The sequence below is a fragment of the Trichoderma breve genome, chromosome 3 (assembly GCF_028502605.1).
Source record: "Trichoderma breve strain T069 chromosome 3, whole genome shotgun sequence".
Taxonomy (NCBI): domain Eukaryota; kingdom Fungi; phylum Ascomycota; class Sordariomycetes; order Hypocreales; family Hypocreaceae; genus Trichoderma; species Trichoderma breve.
The window spans coordinates 5,079,028-5,096,889 of NC_079234.1; the positions used below are offsets into that span (position 1 = coordinate 5,079,028).

At 52.3% G+C, this 17,862-nt stretch overlaps 8 protein-coding genes across 8 annotated transcripts; 4 read left to right on the forward strand and 4 right to left on the reverse strand.

Annotated features, from left to right (window-relative positions):
- Positions 1-214: 214 nt before the first annotated feature.
- Positions 215-704, forward strand: T069G_05948 (transmembrane protein; the record flags this gene model as incomplete). Its single annotated transcript, XM_056173158.1, has 2 exons — positions 215-525; positions 584-704. The coding sequence occupies 2 exons, from the start codon at positions 215-217 to the stop codon at positions 702-704; spliced, it is 432 nt and encodes a 143-aa protein (XP_056030016.1).
- Positions 705-1,827: 1,123 nt separating this feature from the next.
- Positions 1,828-2,640, forward strand: T069G_05949 (isoprenylcysteine carboxyl methyltransferase (ICMT) family domain-containing protein; the record flags this gene model as incomplete). The annotated part of the gene is made up of 1 exon (XM_056173159.1): positions 1,828-2,640. The coding sequence occupies one exon, from the start codon at positions 1,828-1,830 to the stop codon at positions 2,638-2,640; it is 813 nt and encodes a 270-aa protein (XP_056030017.1).
- A 287-nt stretch (positions 2,641-2,927) lies between these two features.
- Positions 2,928-4,673, reverse strand: T069G_05950 (MBOAT, membrane-bound o-acyltransferase family domain-containing protein; the record flags this gene model as incomplete). The annotated part of the gene is made up of 5 exons (XM_056173160.1): positions 2,928-2,975; positions 3,036-3,148; positions 3,209-4,208; positions 4,290-4,330; positions 4,403-4,673. 5 exons carry the CDS (start codon positions 4,671-4,673, stop codon positions 2,928-2,930), a joined length of 1,473 nt encoding a protein of 490 aa, XP_056030018.1.
- A 1,507-nt stretch (positions 4,674-6,180) lies between these two features.
- T069G_05951 (WD domain, g-beta repeat domain-containing protein) lies at positions 6,181-8,492 on the forward strand (the record flags this gene model as incomplete). The annotated part of the gene is made up of 4 exons (XM_056173161.1): positions 6,181-6,268; positions 6,663-6,778; positions 6,843-7,899; positions 7,963-8,492. The coding sequence occupies 4 exons, from the start codon at positions 6,181-6,183 to the stop codon at positions 8,490-8,492; spliced, it is 1,791 nt and encodes a 596-aa protein (XP_056030019.1).
- A 595-nt stretch (positions 8,493-9,087) lies between these two features.
- Positions 9,088-10,140, reverse strand: T069G_05952 (DNA/RNA non-specific endonuclease domain-containing protein; the record flags this gene model as incomplete). Its single annotated transcript, XM_056173162.1, has 1 exon — positions 9,088-10,140. The coding sequence occupies one exon, from the start codon at positions 10,138-10,140 to the stop codon at positions 9,088-9,090; it is 1,053 nt and encodes a 350-aa protein (XP_056030020.1).
- Positions 10,141-13,009: 2,869 nt separating this feature from the next.
- Positions 13,010-13,687, forward strand: T069G_05953 (uncharacterized protein; the record flags this gene model as incomplete). The annotated part of the gene is made up of 1 exon (XM_056173163.1): positions 13,010-13,687. The coding sequence occupies one exon, from the start codon at positions 13,010-13,012 to the stop codon at positions 13,685-13,687; it is 678 nt and encodes a 225-aa protein (XP_056030021.1).
- A 1,115-nt stretch (positions 13,688-14,802) lies between these two features.
- On the reverse strand, positions 14,803-15,846 carry T069G_05954 (ADP-ribosylation factor family domain-containing protein; the record flags this gene model as incomplete). The annotated part of the gene is made up of 5 exons (XM_056173164.1): positions 14,803-15,143; positions 15,264-15,329; positions 15,398-15,437; positions 15,609-15,712; positions 15,828-15,846. The coding sequence occupies 5 exons, from the start codon at positions 15,844-15,846 to the stop codon at positions 14,803-14,805; spliced, it is 570 nt and encodes a 189-aa protein (XP_056030022.1).
- Positions 15,847-16,859: 1,013 nt separating this feature from the next.
- T069G_05955 (uncharacterized protein) lies at positions 16,860-17,432 on the reverse strand (the record flags this gene model as incomplete). Its single annotated transcript, XM_056173165.1, has 1 exon — positions 16,860-17,432. The coding sequence occupies one exon, from the start codon at positions 17,430-17,432 to the stop codon at positions 16,860-16,862; it is 573 nt and encodes a 190-aa protein (XP_056030023.1).
- Positions 17,433-17,862: the final 430 nt, after the last annotated feature.

Consider the following 17,862-nt stretch of genomic DNA (forward strand, 5'->3'; position numbering starts at 1 on the left):
TTTAGCGACATGCTACAGCAGCTCTGCAGCTAGGAGAGGCTCGCCATTGTGCATCATACAACGAACGACATACATGTACCGTCACCGGCAATCCCAGTGCGGGAGAGAGCAGCGGAAAGGGAGACATTTCAACAGGCAAGCTGCGTCTATGCTACGCTAACAGCAAGATTGAGTATTAACAAGGAGCCTGCAGTCAACACTCTCGATCGCGCAGATGACGCGCCGGCTGAATCCTCCCGCAAACTACACCACTCCTCCGTTCCCGTCCCTCAACGTCCACACTCTGTTCGATGCCACGCCCGACAAGAGATACACGCTCTTCTTCATCGGCGACGTCTGGCGCTTCACAGTAATATGGACTCTCATCACGTTCGCGCTGTTCCACCTCGGCGCCGTCTTCATCGCCATGTTCACGCACGGGTCCAGGAAGAAGTCGTCATGGAAGTATCTCTGGATGACGCCGATTGTCTATCTGGTGGTCGCCGGGCTTGAAGCTCTACTCTCTGGCACCATTACCGGAGTTATGTCAGTACTAGATGGACCGCCGAACAAGTAAAACGGGGAAATGCTGACTGCTATGTAGGCTGGGCGCTGTTTACCAGGCGGGATACTACGAGATGAATACTTGGATTCCCTGTACCTGGGGCTTCATCAACGTTCTTACGCTCATCATCTCCTCCTTTTCGATTCAGGGAGGCCTGTGAAGAGCGGCAACCTGAAAACTCGAGTTATGATTCAACCAATGAGAAGAATACCAAATTCGCCATTTCATGGAGCAACCTCACGTTTGACGCCACGTTTATTACTCTACCACACGGCACACGGAGAGATTTTATCCATTGCATCGACACATCGGAGTACCACTTGTCTGTTCCAATAACAGTTCGCTTCTACTGCTCTGGTTTCATCCAAGAAGTTAGTCTAGAGCTAGCACAAACTCAACAAAGAGACAATGAGGTAAAACTTGACGGACTGCTGCAGTATGTTAGATGTATTGACATAGATAGAAACCACGTCGAAACCAACTAGCAACAGCCAGAGCCGAAAGTCGCCGATGAGACCAGATCGCGGAGAGAGCGATGGATTGTGGAGACTCCAGAGTCTGTTGGTTACGCTACCTCTTGGCGTTGTAGACGTTGTCAAACAGATTCAGCCCTGTGGCATTCATCTGAGACACAGCCACTTGATACGTGCCGCCAAGAAGCCATTGAAGCCTAGATAGTACATCAAGTAATTAAGGTTTTGAGACGACATGGAACAATCAAGTGCAGTTCAAGTCTTTGAATTTAATATAGATGATGAATCCCTCACTGAATGATCGCCAATGCCACAAGTATCAATGGTGTAGCTGCCAAGGTGTGGCCACTGGCTAGCCCCAGAACTGCGCCCCTGAGAATCTCCCGCTGCAAGGCCCTGAGCCCCACCACAAACCGCCCGTAAGCAACTCTCGCCATGGCCAGGCCTTGACACTTGCGCTGCCGCAATACACGCATTGTTCTCTACGGAACAATCCTCGCGAAAACACCACAACTTCTCAATCTCTCCGTTACCGTGCCCATCTTCAGCGTTATTTTTAGGACCCGAAATTCTCCGTGCGCGGCCTGTCCGAGCTGTGAAGCTGAAATTCCGTCTACGTATCCTCACGTGCGGGTTCGCATAAAAAAACCACATATCAAGACGTTATCGCCATATCTAAAACCATCACGAGGGACCATGATATAGACACTCACCCTCGACGACTTAGTCTCGCCGACTCCAGCAAACTCTTTTCGTTTCACCGGAAATCTCACCCCTAAAGAAAGAAAGAGAAAACACATGCAATCCACCATGGCAAACTCATTCGCCCCCCAATCCAACCATCACGACGACCTCCCCCCCTTCCTCTCAGATCCCAGCCGCAACGCTCGCCAGCCCGAAAACCCCCTCAAGCCCTTCTTACCGGGCCAGCCCAAGTCGCTCTCCGGAATCGCCCTCCGCGCATTTTGCCTGGGCATCACCTTCGCCATCAGCGCCGTCGGCATCGTGAGCGTCCTGCTCTTCACGGACAGCCCCATCTGGCGCGTCCCCTTCTTCCTCCTCGCCCTCTCCGCTTTTCACTTCCTGGAGTTTTGGACCACGGCCGAGCGCAACACCGCCGTCGCAAGCATCGACAGCTTTCTGCTCACGGCGAACTGGCCGTCCTACGCCATCGCCCACTCCGCCGCCTTTGTAGAGTGTACGATTGTCTCTGCCTTCTTCCCTGACCGGCATTGGGCGCCCTTTGGCTCTGGCCAAGCGCTTCTCCTCATTGGCCTCTTCATGGTCCTCATCGGCCAGGCTGTTCGCTCCCTGGCGATGCTGCACGCTGGGGCTAGTTTCAACCACCAAATCCAGAACAGGAGGGCGCAAACGCATCTTCTCGTAACGACGGGCATTTATGGGTGGATAAGACATCCTAGTTACTTTGGATTCTTTTACTGGGGCTTGGGCACGCAGCTCGTGCTGGGCAATGTGCTCTGCTTTTTTGCTTATTCGGCTGTGCTGTACTGGTTTTTCCGGGGCAGAATCATCCATGAAGAAGGAAAATTGGTCGAATTCTTTGGCGACGACTATGTAAGCTACAGGAAGAGAGTCGGTACACTGATGCCCTTTATACGATAGAGTTAGAAAGACAGTGGGCTTGACTGTGGGGAGGAATCATGGTAATAATCCAACTAGCATTGCTCAGCATTTATAGAGGTTGCGAATCGAGAATATGAATCGTCATATCTTATAATATCCATCAATTTCCATTTTTTGTGTATTCCTCACACTTGAATGAGCCGAGAATATAATCAAAAGTCCACCTATCCCGTGTATCTTTTACGTGTGTATATCTATGGATGTCTTTATCAATATTCGATCCAAAACCGCTGTATAAATGTCCAAAGCGAAACCCCAGGCCCGCGTCAGTGGTGCACCGGCTGTGGTATCCTACTCACGCTACCGTACTTGGCCTGCCAAGCGTAGAAATACATCAGAGCCGCAAATGGCTGTCCAAAGATTGTGAATGAAACCCAAAATATGACATTTCCAAGGATGCGGCCGCCATGGCCGAGCTTCATCTTCTCAAGCGGGGTAGTAATGGCGATGAGCGGAAGCTGGAGAAACATGCCAAAGAAAGCGACGCCTAGTGAAACCTGTTAGGAAACAACTCTCGAAAGTGAGACTCTGGCATCCCAAGACATACCGATAATATTATGCGTGGGAACACCAACAAGGACCTCGTGAAGAACCGCAGAAACAAAAAAGACGGTGAAACTGGCAGCAGCAGGGCTCCAGCCTCGTCCAATCATGGGCATATAGACATGGCGCTTGAAGTAAGTATAAACAGGTTTGTTCCAAGTCCTCCAGTAGGCGCCCAAGCTTTCACTATTCCACCAGTCGTCGTAAAACGACCTATCGCCAAACCTCATTATCTCGGCAAGGGCATTTAAGAAGGATTGGAAGAGCGCAAAGAAGCCAGCCAGCCAGATGACCAAAGAGATTGTCGAAAGCTTCATAAGTCGCTCCAAGATGTTAGGTAGATCAAGGGAGGCAATCTTGTCAAGCGAATTGCGCAAAACGGGCGTTGCATATTGGGCGGTGGCAACCCAGATAAAAACAGCCAGGCAAAAGATCTCTCCGAGTCGCTTAAACACAAAAACCCATCGAATCTTGTCGGTCCGCGGATAAACAGGTTGGTACACCAGGGTTGGAGCCCACCAGAAGTAAACCAGGTTCTTCATCGTAACGTTTTGTGGATATGGGCAAGATTTGTATAAATCAGGCACTTCCTCTCCTGCAACTGGATGCAGATAGGCGTGACGAAGATCTCGGTTGGTGAATGCATATGAGGCCGTCTTGAGCCACACGATGATGGCGTGCATCTCGGTCAGTGTGCCAATCAATGGATGGTAGACGTAAAAATAGACCACAACAGTGGTGATTGCGAGAGCAAGAGTAATGTTGATTCCATGGGCTAAAGCCGCGAGAACCCAAATCGAGTGGAACTTCTTGCGCTCTGCTTCCGAAGGGCCAGCGCTGTTGTCCTTGATTCGTTTCCTGGACCCCTCGGCCTGCTTGGCAGCTACAAACTCTATCAGGTATGCCGCAAACAGATGGCATGGAATAAGAAAATAAAGCAAGAGACCCAGGAGCAGATCTTGTCGTCTGTAGTCGTGACATCTGATACAGATCAAGACGCCGTACTACACCAAAGCCAGATGCATGTCAGTGCTACGTCACCCACTCCACGTCTCGCGACATGTTGAAGCAAATGCTCTACGCACCTTTTGAATGTTTTCAATCATCAATCGCAGATTGCCAACGACTGATTGTACGTTAGAGGGATGCTCTCATGAAAAGGAAGAAGGACAAGTCGCCATCCAGAGGGGATCCGTACCCAGCACAATGACCATGAGATTGCGGAATCCCAGAAAGCTAGGAGCCGCAGGGGAGTCGTGGCTCAAGCACGACGGCCTTGTCTGGGAATGCACCGCGGCGACATGGCGATACTTCTTCTGCGGTGTCTTGGACAGCCGGTCCTTGGTCGTGCCGTTGACGGGCTCCACTGAGGTTAGATCTGCTTCGCTTTGTGAGGCGTTGCGGCGAGACACGGAGCCGGTAGATGCCTCGACGCTGGTCGCCGTGGAGGACTCTGTGGGAGGCGCCATGCTCGGGGTCCTACGATATGGGCGCCCTTTGCTGTTGGCAGAGAGCTTTGTAGGTATAACTTGCAACGAGAGAGAGGGGGCAAACTTTGCTTTTACTTGAGATGGGAGATGATAGAAGGAGATCGAGGGACAGTACGGCGAACAGGGAACAAGCTACTAGGTCCTGATCAAGCTTCAGCTAGGTAAGTAGGGAGGGGCTCTCTTGGCCGGCATAGCATTGAGTTTATCTTCCCGCAGCCCGCGTACCTCGTACTAACAATAAATGCCTTGTATTGCGCTCTACGTGTACAGTACAGTAACTCTACCGGTCGGCAAATTGCCTCATGTATGTGCCTCGGTGTAAATCCAACGTATCGGCGTCGACCGAAATGAACGTGAGAGAGTCAGGCTCCTATCTAATGTAAGGGTGACGGTTAAGATGGAGCCAGGCTGAGAGGACATTTCCCTGGGCTGGCTCCAAAACCGCATAAAACAAGGTGACTTCGTATTTTAGGTGCGGTTGACGGTATTAAAAGGTACACGGCCTGCGTTAGTCGCTGTATCGTCAAATTGACCAGTGGCGGCATTAGCGGAAAATAGCGGGTATCGACTGCTGGGTTCCGGAGGGTGGGGCGCAGGAGCTTCAATGAACAAGGGCATCTGCCTGTTATTAAAGAAGAAGAAGAAAAAAGCATGTGAAAGCTGCGGATTGCCAAGCACCAAACATTTTGCATGGTGATCATCTGGAAGCCTTGTCAGGAGCAGTCCAGTTTAGAAGATGTTTTATGATAGGATATGGAATATGGAGATTGAGCCACATAAACATCCATTACCATGAACAAGAAGTCCCTCACGGACATCTCTCACTTAGTACCAGGCACTAACAACGGCTTTGCAAAGTTTATGCTCCATGCAGTGGCAAGCATCCCTACATGAGTTTTAATATGTGATATGCATGGATTACCACTTTACCACCTTTACAGTTGAGAACTGATAAGCTATCAAATCCGAAACCCATCTTATGTGCTTGCAGGAAGCGTCCAGTTATCCTTAACGCGAACAGCAAGCCACGTGAGATTTCGCCTTTGATCATGCGGCAGTCACAGTCACGCTCAACTCTTGATAATGCAAGATTCCAAGACAGACATTCAAACCTGACGTCTTCCTAGTTTCCACCACTAATATTCCCCAATGGAGCACGAGTTGCTCTACCACATGGATATGGCACTTATTCCAACTTTGCTGACTAAGGCAAGACGACCTCGCCGCATCACATGACCTACAGCCAATCAACGCTTGTTCTTCGCCTGACGCTCTCAAGGCGCGGGCTTCACAGAAATGAGACTTTCATCTTCGCAAGCAGTTCTACAAGCTTTCCATTGAGGCTTGTTTCGGCGAAGAATTATTAATTTTCTCATTGGGAGGCGTGCAGATATATATTCAAAATATATTCCATCCGCTTATCCGTAGCATCCATCGAATTTACCACTCCGGTGCATGATTAGCACTTTAACGGGAACACGCGACGATGGCTTATGAGCCTCGTGGTGAGCATGGTGATCGAGGAGGTGGTGGCCAGGGCCAAGATGGTTCCTATATGAAAGTCCGCGGTCGAAGTGAGTCCATTCTTCATTCTCCAGATCTCATTATCACATATACCTCTGCCGTGCTATTCGTCTTTACCTACTGCCTAGTAGAACCTACTCGTTCTTATCTATAGCTTTCAAGGGCGGCTATGTCTTAACAAGCCGCCCATTATAAGAGTATTATTCTTGATAGCTCTCTCATTTGCCTTGACCATAAATCAAGGTCTATTGTCTATCTTTCAAACGTGTATGGACAAGTGTCCTACCAAGTTGCCTCTGGCGCCGCTTGTCTAAGCATATCTCTTGTTTTGCCCACTGCATCCTGATTTACTCTAGCCTAGTCCATCTATATCGTCAACTATGGATCAGGATGAAATGGCTCAGCATCTTCCAGAGCAAGGATAGCTAATTGACATCTCAACAGGGCCGGTAACGGACTACAGCGCCAGTGTCCTACACTGGATGCGAGACCGCGCTCCCAACTATCGAGGTGGCTACACCGGCGAGAGGGAACGCCCAAGCGCGAGCTACATCGTGGATGTGAGAAACAACCCGGACACTGAGCAAAGACGTCGACCAATGAAGTAGACTAACACTCTTGTAGATGATTCCACCAGCAGGGCGACCAGTATTTCCCGCTGATTCCATCCCGGCCAAGCACCTGCACTCATCACTGAACAAAATCAAGCACCCTATCAATGTGGTTCGCTGGACTCCGGAAGGGCGCAGGTTACTTACAGCGTCAACAAGCGGTGAATTTACCCTTTGGAATGGCACCGGCTTCAACTTCGAGACGATTATGCAGGCTCATGACTCCGCCATTCGTGCCTTGGAGTACTCGCACAGCGATGACTGGCTGATTTCAGGCGACCACGACGGAGTTATCAAGTACTGGCAGCCGAATTTCAATAACGTTAAAAGCATCAATGCTCATACAGATCCCATCCGAGACCTTGCGTTTAGTCCCAATGACTCCAAATTCGTCACTGCCTCGGACGACTCTACCCTCAAAATCTTTGACTTTGCTCTTGGTCAGGAGGAGCTAAAGCTTGAAGGCCACGGCTGGGATGCCAAGTCCGTCGACTGGCACCCAACCAAAGGCCTGATCATTTCCGGTTCCAAGGACCACTTGGTCAAGCTTTGGGACCCTCGGACAGCGCGAAGCCTCACCACGCTTCACGGCCATAAGAGCACCATCACCAAGGTTTTGTTTGAGAAGAAGCTCGGCCGGTGCTTTGCCACGTCGGCCCGAGATCAAACGGCTCGCGTCTTTGATCTGCGAATGATGAGAGATATTGTTCTCTTAAAAGGCCACGAAAAAGACATTTCAACTTTGACCTTCCACCCAATTCATGCCAACCTCCTTTCCACTGGTGGCATGGACGGATCACTCCACCACTATATGCTCGACACCCCGAACCCCCCAGCTGGCCAGCCTCTTACCGTCGCCCCTTACGACAGCCTCGACCCAGAATCAACTCCAGCTCAATCAGTTTGGCCCACGCACAAGGTCCCATTTGCACACGACTACGCCATCTGGTCTCTAGACTGGCACCCCCAGGGTCACATTCTGGCATCTGGCTCCAACGACCGTATCACCCGATTCTGGGGCCGTGCCCGACCTGGCGAGACTGAAATCTTCCAGGACCGGTACCATATTGGTGAGGCAGCTGCCGAAGCACAAGGCACATGGGATCGGCGCGGCAATCGCCGCCAGCGTCAAGAGGAAGAGCAGCGCGAGCTAGAGGACGAGATGGACGCTCTTGTCGATCAGGATGCCCCCAAACCTACCGTTCCTGGCTTGACTGGCGGCATTCCAGGTCTGCCTCTAGGTGGAGGCACCGTCCCTGGCCTCGGCTCGAACATACCACCGCCACCGGTTGCTCCTGGAGTCGGCGTTGGTGCAGTAGCTCCTCCTCCTCCGCCTCCGCCTTTTGGCATCCCCGGCTTCAACGGGGCACCGCCGCCTCCGCTGCCCGGCCTGGATCTCCACAACCCTCCAGACCCGGCAAAGCTTCTCGAGCTGATGCAGCAAGCCGGCGTCCCCATACCACCTCCAGGATCTCTCCCACCAGGTCTGATCCCGCCACCGGGAGGAATTCCTCCTCCGCCGGGTAACTTCCAGCTACCCATTCCTCCTCCACCGATGAACCCTGCCGACATGGATCCGAACCGTCGACGTGCACCTCTTCCCAGTCAAGAAGAGAGTCTTCGCCAGGAGCAGCGTCACGGAAAATACACCCGCGCCCGGTAGAGAGGGCCAAGAGTATTGAAAGGTTGATCAGTCGATACCCCCCTTTTCGGCGTTTGGCGGCATAGGGATGGACATGTGAAGCGGCCTCTTGTCACGGCTTTTTTGGTTTGATGAGATTGCCATTCAATGTATGCTTCAAAGGCACAATTGCTTCGTTTTTTCTTTCACAGTTGTCATATCACAGAGTAAGGTTTACAGGATTATAGCGGCTAATCAAGGGGACATGTCAAATCTGATTTCTATCTGATGGGGGCTAATAGTATATAAAAGTACATGTGATGCTGTGCTGTGTGATGCTGCTGGGTTGCCTGTGTCTATTTAAAAGGCAAAGGCCGTTATGATAAAATGCATGTAATGGCATAAATATTCAAACATGTCGCTCTCTTATGGCGTTGTGGATGCCCGTGAAAAAAAAAAGCAAAACGTCAGATCTATATCCGTACATGTCGTGGCGTAGCGGTAACAAAGGAGAAATAGTGTATGGTTGGTGATGATGAAAGTGCGCAATCAATCTCAGCTTTCGGATGCACAGAACGACCAGTTCCATCAAGATGTAGTCAGGCTCTCCCGTCTCCCCTCGCAAACATCAACAGCCTCACGCAGAAGACGACCGGCTCTTGCCAAAGGACTTTTGCCTCTCGCTATAGTCCTTGATGATCAGAGAGCAGGTCGTGTCGGCGCAGAGCCTCCTCCTCCGCTGCATGGGCAGCTGGTTGGCGAATTCGAGACCACTGGCCCGCTCCACGGCCTCGACGGGGACCTCGAAGTCGGTGATGGGCTTGGCGTTGTCGATGGGGGCGTTGGGCAAGACAAAGGCGCCAATGGCGACGTTGCCGCCGGCCCGGCCGTCCTCGGCGAAGATGACCTTGTAGAAGTGCGTGGGCACGGCGACGGAGGGCGGAGAGCCGATCATCTCGTACTTGACGTACCACTTGTTGTCGATGGGGTCCTTCTTGGGCAGATACAGGGGCCCCGTGACGATGCGCACGGAGGGGTACCTCTGCGTCAGGCGGCGGCAGAAGTCCTCAAAGTGCGCCCAGTAGTCGCGGTTGAAGCCCTCGCCGACCTGGGGGCTCATGTTGGTCAGGTAAAACGTCTCGTCCATGGCAGCCTGCGACCACTTTGCGTCCGCGGCAGGGACCTGGTGGCCTCTGTCGTAGCCGCTGCGGTAGTAGTCCTTGAGCAGGGCGCGGAACTTTGCGGGCACGCCCGTGTCCTCGAGGAACTGGCTGTTCTTGCGGTCGCCGTCCCGCTTGGCCAGGGACTCGGGGGTTATGTGCTCGACGACCCAGTGAGGGTTGCGCATGCGCCGGTCGTAGCTCGAGATGAGGGCGGCGCGGCTGGCGATGTCGGAGACGGGGCCGGGGAAGCCATATTCGAACAGGCCGCCTGGGTTGACAGGCGCAGAACCCAGGGGCGGCGAGGGAGCTGCTGCAGATCCAAAGATTTGGTTGGCTGGGATTGTAGCGACGGCGGTCGAGGAAGAAGCGATGGCAGTAGAGGATAGTGAAGAAGAAGAAGAGGGAGCGAGCGTGGGTGGCATCTCTGCGGTCTTGTCTTTGCTGGGGCGGAGAGAATAGAGAGCGGCAGTAAGAGCAGCGCCTCCTCCAGCGCTGAGGGCAGCGATGGCAACTGAAGTCTTGATCATGGCGATTATATATGTAGGCAGGCCGGCTTATATATATGTACCTATATATGTGTATGTGTGAGCAAAAAGCACATAGGTAGCGCAAAGCTGGTAATAGCGGGCGAAAGTTACAGAGAAGCAGAAACGTTTCGAAGCGCAGCGCAGCGACACGTCAGGCGAAAGGGTCAAAGGCCAGCACGGGGCGAGGCCACTGCTCACGGGATTTGCTGGACGGAGGGTTGATCACCGCATGTGCACATGCAAGCTTGGGATCATGGATGTCTCGAAAGAAACGCTGACGTCGCACCCGGCTGAAGGCGCACGAGACCCTGGACAAGGCTGAAGGAAAAAAGAAGCCCGAAAAGAAAAATAGATTAGCGGGCTTCCGTCCAGACAGGGCTCCACGCCTGAGACTTAGCGCCTTGTGAAAGCCTTCAGGGTCCAGGTTCAAAGTAGCGCTATGTCGCTTTAGGCTCCCTCAGGCGGTCGCTTTTTTGCCTTCCAGGGGCTGCAACATGCTGATTGATTTGATGGCATTATGTCAAGTAGCATAAGCCAGGGGGGAAAGTGCGTTTCTGCTTCTCTCTACCGAGCAGTAGTACCGACCTGTACTTTACTTTTTTTTTTTTTCCTTGCTGGTTTCTCCATTTCATCTCCTTCAAGCGTGTTTTTTTGGTTTCTTCTTCATGGTCTGGGAACCGTCTCTGGACTCCCCTCCACGCCTCTCCGAGATCCGTCGCCCTCGTACCCTCTCAGCCTCTGCCAGTCCACCGCCAGTCTCCTGCTAAGAGAGAAGGAGGCCAGTGGAAGCAGCTTACAGGTGCTGGTCCCCGCGTGACTGGACTGGACTGGACTTGGACTGGCCCTTTTAGACTCGCTGATCCAACCGCTCGGCGCAGCAGCCTAGCTCAACTCGCGAGCTGCCACTCGACCACTGTGGCCGCTACAGCTGCTACGCTACAGCGCCGGTGGCACGCTGAGCCCGGCTAGGCTCTAGGGGACCGAGACACTGGAACCCCTATAACGACACGGACGAACCGACGATAGTGATCACCTCAGCGCCGGTATTATGCAGTACCCCCATGCCGGCAGCCTCCCCAACGGCAACGGCTTCTCGTCAGCGCCAAACTACTCGGCCACCAAGCACAAGGCCATTGAAGATGCTCGTGCCGCCCAAGCCATCGTGGTGCGCGAGTGCGCCGAGGCCGGCCGGGAGGTGCCGCCCTACAAGCTGCTGGAGCTCATCGGCAAGGGCAGCTTTGGGCGCGTGTACAAGGCCGTGGGCACCAAGACGAGCCAGCTGGTGGCCGTCAAGGTCATCAGCATCGAGGAGGGCGACGGCATCCAGCCGGGCGCGGCCGATACGTTTGGCGACATCATCAAGGAGGTCAACACGCTCAAGCTGCTGAGCAATAGCGGCGCCCGCAATGTCAACGCCGTCGTCGACACCCAGCTCGTGGGCCAGGCAGTGTGGATGGTGACCGAGTATTGCGCTGGCGGCAGCGTCGCGTCCCTGATGCGGCCCACGAGCGGCCTGGCTGAGCGCTGGATCATCCCGATTCTGCGCGAGGTGGCCGAGGCGCTGTTCTGGGTGCACAAGCAGGGCATCATCCATCGCGACATCAAGTGCGCCAACGTGCTCGTCACCGATGCGGGCAACGTGCAGCTGTGCGACTTTGGTGTCGCCGGCATCATGGAGACCAAGTTCGATAAGCGCAGCACCATCACTGGAACCTTGCACTGGATGGCCCCGGAGCTCTTCGACCCCCATGTCGCCTACGGCATCGAGGTCGACATCTGGGCGTTTGGGTCCATGGCCTACGAGATCGCCAACGGCCTGCCGCCAAACGCAACCGCCAGAATCAACATCCAGCAGTTTGGCGCCTACCTCAAGCAGCACCAGCCGCGTCTGCAGGGCAACAAGTTCTCTGATAACCTCAAGAACCTCATCGCCTTCTGTCTGGTTGAGGACCCCAAGCGACGGCCGCCCATAGAGGAAATCCAACGACACCCCTACATCTTCAACACGCAGGACAGATATCCAACTGTCTCTCTTTCCAAGCTGGTGGCTGATTATAAGCACTGGGAGTCTCAGGGTGGCAGCAGGCAGTCTCTCTTCTCGGCTGGTGGCGCTCAGGGACCGCGCAGGGACCGATCTCCAGTCCGCCAGAGCGGCTGGGACTTTGGGAATTTCGACGAGGTGGACGAGCTCATGTTCCAAAACACGGCCAAGCCGCGTGCCGCTCCCGAGTATTACCCCAGCGTTGCCTCGAGCCCCGAGAACACGGCACGGCCAATGCAACGCCGTCGCAGGCGTCCACCTCCGACCATGAAGGAACTCAAGGCGCCTCTGGAAAAGGTCTTTGATCCGTATACAATAACCAACTATGGCGACAACTCACGAGCCTGGTATGGCAGAATACCGATGCCGCCTCCAACTTCAGCTCCACCGCCATCCTCTCAGAAGAAGCCAAAGCCAGAGCTCAAATCAGAACCAGCAGCGCCAGCTCGCGAATCGTTGATCGATCTTGACATGGCATTTGACGACACCCCGGGGACAATTAACCTCGATGAGGAGACAATCAAGCCAGCCACGCGGCCCATCTCGATTGACTTGAGCGGATCTGTTGACGAGCGGCGCAAGACTCAAGACTGGGACTTTCCAACCAAACGCGCCACTCAGGAATGGTCATTTCCTACTTCAGACAAGCGGGACACGCAGGAGTGGTCGTTTCCTTCCAACAAGCGCGAGACCCAAGAATGGAAATTTCCAACCTCAGAGAAACGAAAGACACAGGAATGGAGCTTTCCTTCAGAGGACAAGCGAAGTACGCAGGAGTGGACGTTTCCCACGGCCAAACGCGATACCCAGGAGTGGACTTTTCCCGCCATGACGCCCACATCGGCCACCTTTACGCCCAACCCAGACAACTATAGCGATAATGAGGATTACTCTGGTGACGCACAGGTATCTCAGCCGCCTCAATTTGACGACATGGGCGCCTCGACGAATCGAGACTCAGCCATGAGTCTTATTGATCTTGATGCCTCCTTAGCAGATGATGGGGGGTACAGTGCCCCTGGTTCCTTTGTACCAAGCTCGCATATACGATCGTCCGACTCGGTACACGGATCTCTATCATTTGACTTGGAACTTGAAGCTGAGGCAGAAACAAACACAAGAGAGCCCTCTCTATACATAGACGATGACATGGAGTCTGTCCCTTCCCTAACACGGCAATTGAGCGACCTGCAGAGCACGCCTACGACTCCTGACGAGAGACCAAATATTGCATGGGAATCATCTGGTTTGGGGATCGTGACGAGTGCTCGGAACTCCATGATGCTTTCCCTCCCGCCCCTTCCCAGTGCTCCCTCGCCAAACGTTCTTCAAGGCTTGGGCTCACAAGAAGACTTGAAGAACGAACTATACCACATGATATCAAGCATGAGAGAACACCTCCAGTACGCGAATGACTGGCTGAAAACTTTTGATACCCCTACACATGAAGAAGACGACGAAGATCACCACGACGAAGAGGAGGAGGAAGAGGAAGAAGACGCATAGCAAGCAAGCATAGCATAGCATTTGCACTTTTTTGGGATCTTTCTTTTTTTTTTTTTTTTTTTTTTTTTTTTTTTGGCATAATCATCGACTACTACATGTTTTATTTACAGCTGTCCGCCTATCACACAGCTCTTCCAAATCGCCATACATTTATATATATATACGCAACAACACCATCATTTACATACAATATACCCCCCCTGCGCGCTAGTCGAACAGAAGAGGGAGAAAGAGAAGGGTAAAAGAAGGAAACAAGGAAAGAGAAAGAAGTTAATGTCGGATTTGTAATATTGCCCAGCTGGTTTTTTGTTTTTGTTTTTTTTTCGTCGACGACCACAACATAACGTTGTATGATACACATGAATGATATTTTCTATTTTAGTTTTTTTTCCCTTGAAGGTATACAACACTTTATTTATTTATTTATTTTATTTTATCGGTTTTCCTCCCGAGACTTGTTGGACATCGATAGTTGGTTCGCTATAGGGTGCATCATGCTCGTGTTGTTGTTGTATTTTTGTTTAGCTGTTGTTTGGCCTTGACGAGAAATTGAAGGTGTTCATTATTATTATCGGCTGAGATGGTATATACCAGCCAACACCAGGAAAATATGGAGACAGTAGCAGAAAGGACCTACGTAGTAGCAGTGACAGTAGCGAATAGTTCAAGAGCTGGGCATCTAAACAGCGGCATATTGTCTACACTGGAGCATGTCATCTATATTCACCCATGTCATTGGCGATTGAAAACTGAAACGTGCATAACCATCGTATCATGGCTTAATTCTACCCAGAAGAAAAGATACCTGGTTCATTAACCCCCCTCTATGGTGCAACGTCTCCATCTCCATTATCCATTGCCCTCACAAACCGTTAACTGCACCAAGAAGAGGAAAAGTCTCCACGTAAAATCAGACAACGGGGTACTGTATAAATTTCACAATTAATAAAAAATGGTTTCGCCTAAAAAGAGAATGCTGAGTCTCATAAAATAACTCATGACCCAACGCCTCTTGACCTCCTCGGTTTCTCAAATCGAATCGTCACTGAACCACGACTCATGAGTCCGGTGGCCCACTTCCTCTCGTTCCCATCACAAACACCCTCCATCTCTTTTTAAACGTATTGGGACAGCCACCTGATACCATCGCCGTAACCCTGTCGCATAACCACGGAGCACATGAAGAGCTCGATAGGTCGGATACCCTCCAGCTGCATCCGGCCCTTTCCGGTCGTCTGGTACAGGCCCAGCTGGTGTCTCAGCTCGTCCTCGGAAACGGCGTCGGGGTGGTCGATCTTGTTGCCCAGGATCACAAAGGGAACCTTGGAAAGCTCCTCCATAGCCAAAAGGGCGTCGAGCTCGGCCTTGGCCTCGGGGAATCGCTCGTGGTCCTTGGCGTCGACAAGGAAGACGACGCCGTTGACATCGGGGAAGTAATCTCTCCAGATACGACGGGCTAGTAGGTAGGCAGTATGGTAAGTATATACACGTGAGATCCGGTGGAAGCTCCCAATGGTGGGGCCGAAATTTCAAGGGAGACAAAACTAAACAATCAAAAGTCAAGTAATAGACATACCTTGCTGGTGACCGCCCAAATCGAAAGTGTTGAATCGAACGTTGCCAATGGCGAGTTCCTCAGAAGCTACAGGTGTGTCAGGACGATCCAGGCCCTCATGCATGCAAACCCCGCGGCGGGAGCGGAAAACTTACTGGGGTGGAGAGTAGGTTGCAGGATGGCAACTCGGTCGTTCTATAAGAAACCCCGACATCACGTTAGAATATCGTAACCCTCGCAGCTCGGTCCGCATTGTATATCGTCAGAATCGACCATGTGCGCAACAGCCCATCCGCCGTAGGAGCACATGTACGTGTTGCGCCATGGTCTCTCTTCCGCCCCCGGTCTCTCTTATCGGCGACATACCTTGAGCATGTGAAGCAACGTGGTCTTTCCGGCATTATCGAGACCCAGGAACAGCAGCTTGGCATGTTTGTTGAGCAAGCCCAAAGAGGACAAAACGTCGTAGACTAGAGCGAGAAAGCAAGAAAAAAATGTCAGCCTCTGCACTGTCGTCGTCGCCGTATGCAAGAGAGTGCATAGCAGAAAGCGGCGGGATCAAAGGCCAAAGGACGGAATACATACACCAGTTAACGATCCACATGGTGGGTGATTGATTGCGAAGCCAAAAGGACGTTTGTACTTGTTTGGTATCTCAGAGCCTCGATGGGTGGAAGGGGGAAGAAGACAAAAAAGGAACAAGCAAAAGAAGTTGAAGTGTGATGATGTCGATGCAGGCTAGAATTGGATCGGAAAGGACAATCATGTGTTTTACCGCTTGTATGGAAGGCAAGGGACGGAAACACGTGACGTGCCTTGTTGCTCAGGCACCAAACTCTGTGACTTTTGAGATGGTGGCAATTCTGCGCGAGCGAAAAGTATATTTTGTTGACAACCCGGCTGGGAATATCTCCATCATACTGGATATCTTGCAAAATATATAATTTTCCAGAATTCATAGATAACAAGTTAAATTTCATGATGATGTGTTCTTTTAAAGTTCCTTGCTCAATCAACTTCAGACTTTTCAATACATTCAACATACGTGGCGTAGATCGATCCAAATGGGGTTCACCTCTATGGATTACGTGGCTCAAGAACATCCCTTTTTATCACTCGCCGAACAAAAGAGTCACAACATTGTCACCGGCATGGAAATAGTTTAAGAGTTATAATCTTTTCAGATTCAGTATTACTAATGTATCTAGTAATAATGCCGACAGCATTCAAGTGTCTGCCTCCAACGCCAGCTGAGAACCCGCATCCCAATGCGTCTCATGGTTGTATCCAAAAAGCAGACAAAAAAGCCTTCCCGCCCTGTGTCCATTGTTGTACTGTCTTCAGTTTGCTTGCTTTCCGCTGATATAGGGAAATGACAAGATGATCAAGTATAAATATCGTTATGTACAGGAGCCGCCCGTCAAAAGAGGCAAGTCTCCGAGAAAAGTCATGTAATTATATAAAATAGAAAAGTCGTAAAAATCGTGAAAAAGGAAAGGGACAAAAGAAAGAAGATTGGACACTGGTCTAATAGGACGGGACTGTGGAACCCATTGCCTATTGAATGCTCAACTCTTCTCCGATGCGTCTCATCAGAAAGTAAAAACTTTTTCTCCTCTAGCACGAGAGAACGTAGTTGCCCGGGTCCTTCTTACCCGCCATGAGCAACCCAAGTTCTCGCATGCGCTCAGCGCCGAGGCCAGGAAGCGGCTTGCGCTCAGGGATCTGCCCACGTCGGGCGCGATCACAGTACTTCTGGAAGAACTTTTCCTTGCGGCGCAGGCGCTTCTTCTCGAGGCCCTTGACAATGTCAATGGCACTGCGAATGTGTCCATCAGTGTCAGAGGAGGTCTTTGAGCCCTTGGGCTGCTTCTGATGGCGGAAGATAGCTGCAGGTCTAGGCAGGGACTTGGTCTGGGTAAGACCGGGGCGGCCAGCCAGTTGAAACTTGGTGTGCGCACCCTGTCGGGGAGTCTGGATGGGAGTAGCAATGGCCACAGCCTTGGGAGCTGGGGAGCGGGCTCGGCGAGGCGACTGGCGGTCAAAAAGAGGCTTGGGGGATCGAGCGCGAGGCTTGGGGGCGGGAGAGCCGCGTCGCTTAGGAGGGGGGGAACGGAATCGTCGGGGAGACGGGTTGGCGTTCTTCCGCCTCCTGCGAGCACGATCTGTCTCCATATCGAGATCCTCCATGGCGCCGTGGATCCAAGGATGCTCGTCGCTGTCAGCAGCAGCCACATAGACATCCTCATCGTCCTCCTCGTCAAGGTCCGAAGCGGGGAAGCTAGGGTCAATGTCTTGGGGGATGATGCGCAGCTTCTCGTTTCTACGAGCAGCAAGGCATGAGAGGTAGGCGTCTTCGACGGGTCGATCCTCGTCCAGAGTGCCGCACACGAAGTCGGTGCTGTCAGGCAAGTCCGGAGCCTCGACTTGAGGTCCGATGGGGCGAGCCTTGACGGATCGACGAGGGCTGCGTCTGGTGCCAATGGAAGAATCCGATTGCTCAGTCAATGAGAGTCGACGAGCCAAGCGGGGAGTGACTTGGCGTGGGACAGAAGGGGCACGGCCCGGCGTCCACAAGACCATGTTTTCGTCCTCATCATCTTCCTCATCGGAATCAGCG